This window comes from Papio anubis, chromosome 6 (genome assembly GCF_008728515.1).
Source record: "Papio anubis isolate 15944 chromosome 6, Panubis1.0, whole genome shotgun sequence".
Classification (NCBI taxonomy): Eukaryota; Metazoa; Chordata; class Mammalia; order Primates; family Cercopithecidae; genus Papio; species Papio anubis.
Genome location: NC_044981.1, coordinates 31,130,146 through 31,136,115, shown reverse-complemented (window position 1 = coordinate 31,136,115; position 5,970 = coordinate 31,130,146). Strand labels below are relative to the sequence as shown.

Here is a 5,970-nt window from a genome sequence, read left to right as displayed (position 1 = left end):
TCTATCTATCTAAGTCTATCTATCTATCTAAGTCTATCTATCTATCTAAGTCTATCTATCTATCTCTCTCTCTCTCTCTCTCTCTCTCTCTCTATCTACACCTAAGTCTGTCTGTCTATCTCTCTCTCTCTCTCTCTCTCTCTCTCTCTCCATCTGTCTATCTATCTATCCATCCCTCCATCCATCAATCCATGTGTCTTTCTAAAAGTTTCCCTTGCACAGTTTATTTGCTGAAGAAATAGGTTGTTTGTCCTGTGGAGTTTCTTAGGGTCTGGATTTTGTTGACTGAATCCCTGTGGTATTATATGCTCTTCTGCCTCTGTATTTCCTGTCTATTGATAGATACACCTAGAAGCTTGTGAGATTGAGGGTTTTTTTTTTTTTTTTTTGTCTTTTTCCAGCAACAGTGCTTTTTAGGTGGTGATGCTTTCTTCCTCCAAGAGTCACACAGTGTCTGGTTCTCTATTTGTGGCAACATCAGCCACCGATGAGCAGTACCTAGATCCATGACAGAATTAGGGCTGCAAAAGGGAGATACTCTGTCATTCTTCATGTATTATCTGAAATAGGTCTATGAAGGGAGACTGCCCCTTATCTACCATTTCATTACCCAGTGGTACAGTTTGATGAGGAAAGGCAGAGTGAGCATTTAGGTCTCTTCCTACATTTACCAGTTCTCAAAAACAGCTACTTCATCCAGGGCTTTATTTAAACATTTTCCTAGACACTTGATAAACATCTTTTTTGTGTAGAGAACTGCGCTAGTCACTCTGATGGCTACACAGGTGAGTTGGACACAGTGCCTGCATTTAAGGAGTTCCCGTCTAATCAAGCAAGACAGAACCGGGCCCAAGTAATAGGAAGCAGTAACTGAAAAGATCTGGGGCTAGAGGCAATGCTGAATGGCAGGAGAATGGACTGTATATCTTTTACATTGCAAATTGGAACACTGGGGTATTGGTGCCGCTTTTAAATTCCATCCAAATTGTACATTTAAAGGTGGAGAATCTCTTTTGAATACGGAGGAGGAGCAGTACAGTTGTGAGTGGAGTGTGTGAGGAGGTGGGAGGGTGGTCTCTGGTGGAAGTGTGTTTGATTAGCCGGCTCTCCCATTCCTGTTTTCCAGACCCTGGTATACATATATGGGGATATGCTCAGCAACGTGGGAGCTGCGGACAAGGTTTTCTCCTACATGGACCGACAGCCAAATCTGCCCTCACCTGGCACACTGGCCCCCACCACTCTGCAGGGGGTTGTGAAATTCCAAGACGTCTCCTTTGCATATCCCAATCGCCCCGACAGGCCTGTGCTCAAGGTGCCTGAAAGAGGGAGGAAACCTGGACCCTTGCTCTCTGCTGCTAATGCATAATTGGACATCACAGCCTGTAGTTCATTTGCCTCTGAGAAACTGGTCTTGCCTCTGCTAGGAAGAGAAATGGAGGGATTTTGAGGGAGAAGGGGCAGGCCCTTAACTCTTTTCTGGTTTTCCAGGGGCTGACGTTCACCCTACGTCCTGGTGAGGTGACGGCGCTGGTGGGACCCAATGGGTCTGGGAAGAGCACAGTGGCTGCCCTGCTGCAGAATCTGTACCAGCCCACCGCGGGACAGGTGTTGCTGGATGGAAAGCCCGTCTCACAATATGAACACTGCTACCTGCACAGCCAGGTGGGTGAGGAGGGAGAAGACGGGACAGGAGAAGGGAGCATGTACAGAGAGAGGATGGGAGATCCACGGAGAGATGCACCAGGTGTTCATTCTGAGGGAGGTAGGTGGGGAGGACAAGAGGGCCCGTGCCTTGGGGGTTTATACATAGTCCTCTGCCCCTGTCCCGTCTGCACAGGTGGTTTCAGTTGGGCAGGAGCCTGTGCTGTTCTCCGGTTCTGTGAGGAACAACATTGCTTATGGGCTGCAGAGCTGCGAAGATGATAAGGTGATGGCGGCTGCCCAGGCTGCCCACGCAGATGACTTCATCCAGGAAATGGAGCATGGAATATACACAGGTATCTTCTACAAATTGTAAGCCTGCTCCTTCAGTGAAAAAGAGAAAATCACACTTACTCTTAGTGGTGAGAGTCGTGTCCCTGTAACTTGATGTTTGCTGTTCCTCTGCCCTTTACTCCATTCCTATGTCTCCTTCTGCGTACCCTGAATTCTTCAGCCTCCATCTTGCTCAAGAGTCTTTGTTTGCAGAAAGCAATGCAGCAGTGGTGCTCCCTCCACGGGCAGCCTCGTCAGGTCTCCACCCCATGGCCCTCCTCCCACCTCCCGAGGTCCTACTGGAAGTACCTGCTATGCACTTGTCCCTCCTTGTATGTTGTCTCTGTCACTTGTATCTGAGGAAGAGAATTTCTCTGATGTCCTCAGATGTAGGGGAGAAGGGGAGCCAGCTGGCTGCGGGACAGAAACAACGTCTGGCCATTGCCCGGGCCCTTGTGCGAGACCCACGAGTCCTCATCCTGGATGAGGCCACTAGTGCCCTGGATGTGCAGTGCGAGCAGGCCGTGAGTACCGTGAGAGGGGCAGGGGACAGTGGGGCCTGGGAGCGGGCACGCTGGGAGGATCAGCCTGTGCAGAATTGGGCAGAGGGAGGACGAAGGACTTACTAGTGGAAAGAGTCTGTGCCTTCTTGGGGTTGGGGAATGGAATCTGGTGGTGTGAAGGCAGCCCCGATTCCTCCTGGGCTCCCGTTCCTCCAGCTGTGGCAGTACAGCCAGACGAGAAGGGCAGTCCAGGCCTTTATCTACTGCCCTTTCCTACCTTCTTTTATTTCACATCTTCTTTACCCTAAGTCCTAAGAGATGGTGCCCAGGTGGATATGGTGTCCGTCTTATTCCTGTCTTTCTGAGGCACTGTGATCACCCCTTCAGCTGCAGGACTGGAATTCCCGTGGGGATCGCACAGTGCTGGTGATCGCTCACAGGCTGCAGACAGTTCAGAGCGCCCACCAGATCCTCGTTCTCCAGGAGGGCGAGCTGCAGAAGCTTGCCCAGCTCCAAGAGGGGCAGGACTTCTATTCCCGCCTGGTGCAGCAGCGGCTGATGGACTGAGGCCCCAGGGATACTGGGCCGTCTTCTCAGGGGCGTCTCCAGGACCCAGAGCTGTTCCTGCTTTGAGTTTCCCAGAGCTTTGTGGCCAGATAGTTGTTCCTGAGTTGCAGGCATGATGGAGATTTGGACCCTGTGTGCTTTTGGTGGGATGGAGGGGTGGGGTGGGGTTGGGTGGGGGCTGTCTGTGTCCAGGAAACTTAATTCCTTGGTGACTAGAGCTTTGCCTGGTGATGAGGAGTATTTTGTGGCATAATAAATATATTTTAAAATATTTTCCTTCTTACATGAACTGTATACATTCATATAGAAAATTTAGACAATATAAAAAAGTACAAAGAAGAAAACTAAAAGTACCCATTGTGTCACTTCCCAGAGATAACCATAGTTACTATTTTGCTGCCTGTCCCATCAGTTGTTTATCTGTTTTTTGAGATAGAAATTAACAAAAAATGACATAAATATTCATGAGATTGCCTTTCTATATCGTTCCCTGTTCCCACCAGTGTCTGCTATTTTGAAGAAGCTAGGGTATGGAGGGACAGAGAACAGTTCCCTGATTAACAGTATTAATAACAACATTGGTAACAGCTACCATTGATAGAGTTTTAATGTGAGTAGGAACTGTGCTAAGTGTTTTTAATGTATTATCGTTTTTAATCGTTATCCCCAACCTTATGAGGTTGGTTATTACCCCTGTTTTATAGACGAGAAGACTGAAGCTCACAGGGGTTAAATGACTTTCCCAAGGCAGTCGTAGTGGTGGACTTGGAGTTTGAACACAGGCCTGACCCTAGAGTCCACACCCTGGCCCAATAAATGATATTGCATCTTGGGTCCATAAACCCTAATCCATAATCAGATTGAGAAGAGCTCTGCTGCTTTGAGCTCTAAATAATTCTGAATCTATTCTCTTCTCTCTGGTCCCACTGTTACAGTCTTCACCCATAGACTTAAGATAATCCCATCACCAGGGAGGTTTCTCTGCCATTAGCTTCCCTCTTTCAGCCATTCTTCACAAAGTCATTTTTCTAAATTGTATGTCACATACGATGATGGCATTTCTGAAAATTCCTTCAGGTGCTCTTGAGCCCTACTGCAGAGATCCTTTTCAGGGCACACAGTGTTCCAGCCCACCTGTCTCAGCCTTTCTTGCTGCATTCAGCTCCACAACAAACTTCCTGCCCTCCCCAATACCTTTGTGCCTTTGCATATGGTGTTTTCTTGCCCATTTTCTGCTCGACTCGCCCCTGATTTTCAAGTTCAAGACTTAACTCAGTTTTCAGGTCTTCCAGGAAGCCTTCCTTACGTCGTCAGTCTGGGCAAAGAGCCCTTTCCACATGCTTCTGTCACTGTGTGGTTACCTCTTTCACAGCCCTTTTAAAGTTCTATCTTCACCTTCCCAGCTTTTTCGACCTTCCACTAGACCATGAGCACCTGGGCAGAAAGCCATATATCTTATGAAGCTTTATATCTACTACCTGGTCGAGGGCCAAATTCATAGTGGAGAATAAATAAAAAGTCCGTTGAATAAATGAATAAATATCTCCTCCATCGTGCTCAATCTTAATCCTCCCTGCCCACTCCCACTACTGAAAGTGCAACATTGTACAGATCACTGGTTGATGGGAGGGACTTAACTTGGAAGGTTGCTATTCTAGGAAAGAGAAACCTTCATATTCCCGGAAACAGCAGGTACTTTCCAGTGCTGGCAACGGATTCCCCAGAACTGCTGTTCTGGATTTTTTCTTGCCTGGCGGCTGTTGGGAGCAGGGTGCAGTGAGGATGGGGTAAGAGTGGGCAGTTCTTGTGCAGATTTGCCTTTCTTTCATCCTGGGGCTGACTTGCAGCTCCACACCCATCCATCTCTCAAATTTCACAGACAGTAAAATAGGCCTTTGGAGAGAAAGAGCTCTGGCCTGATTCCTTTCCCTCCCACAAATGTCTTTTATTCATAAAACAGGAATAATAATTCCTGTATCTCCCAACTTTATGGAAGCTGAAGCCCTCACGGAAGAAGATGATCTGAGAAATTCTTTGATTTCCTCCATACAGTTACACCCATGCATCATCATACTTTAAGCCTGGAAGGCATCTTAAAAATAATGTAACAGTCAAATCTAATTTTACGGAGAAACTGACATGAAATCACACAGCTCATCATGATAAAGCTGGGTAGAAAACTTATCTTGATGGGCAGCACAGGAAGAAGCAGTAGACCTTAAGATGTCCTGAAAGTTTCTTATCTCAGGGGAAACTCCCAGGTAGGCTTTATGTCAGGGACACAGAAAAATGTCCTCTGAAAGTCGTAATATTCGGGCTAGACAGACAAATTCCTGTAAGTGTGGTGTGTCTAGGAACCACAGATGTCGCTAATCCTGGTTTGCTCCAGAGTTCTTTTTGTTCACTCCTACCCTCCATCACCATTTGATTGATCTCCTTACCCTATAATTTCCCCTTCTTGTCACTTACCTGCAGTATCTTTCCCACTTAGGCATGCCTTATTCTTTCTGAAGGAAAGTATGAATGGAGAGGGGAAAGCTTGGGAAACTGATAGATTTCCTTGGACGCCAAAACAACTCTATACCGTGTCTGCCCGGCCCTATGTGGAAACAGCATTGAGTTTCAAGTCCTTTATGCCTCCACCCAGGGATAGCCACTTGGAATCTACATGGCAATTGTGAAACAAGAGGAGGAAATGCGGAATTGTCAGAATTTTGTTGGGGAAGGGACTAGGGAATAAGGAAAACAAATATCTTCCTTGTGTTTTAGAGCTGTCAGCTAGAGGAGCACGTGCTTGAGTCTGATGCCATCTGATGGTCCCAGAAGATACTGGATTTTGAACCTAGAGTTCCATGGACTCTTAGGAATTATACTACTACTAGTAAGCATTCACTGGTGCTTACTATGTGCTATTGCTGTGCTA

The 5,970-nt window shown here is 47.0% G+C and overlaps 1 protein-coding gene across 1 annotated transcript; it reads left to right on the top strand.

Annotated features, from left to right (window-relative positions):
• The first annotated feature begins 150 nt into the window (after window positions 1-150).
• LOC116275444 (antigen peptide transporter 2-like) lies at window positions 151-3,332 on the top strand. Its single transcript, XM_031667655.1, has 5 exons — window positions 151-1,315; window positions 1,492-1,665; window positions 1,841-2,000; window positions 2,365-2,501; window positions 2,868-3,332. The coding sequence occupies exons 1-5, from the start codon at window positions 1,151-1,153 to the stop codon at window positions 3,045-3,047; spliced, it is 816 nt and encodes a 271-aa protein (XP_031523515.1). The 5' UTR covers window positions 151-1,150; the 3' UTR covers window positions 3,048-3,332.
• The last annotated feature ends 2,638 nt before the right edge of the window (window positions 3,333-5,970 follow it).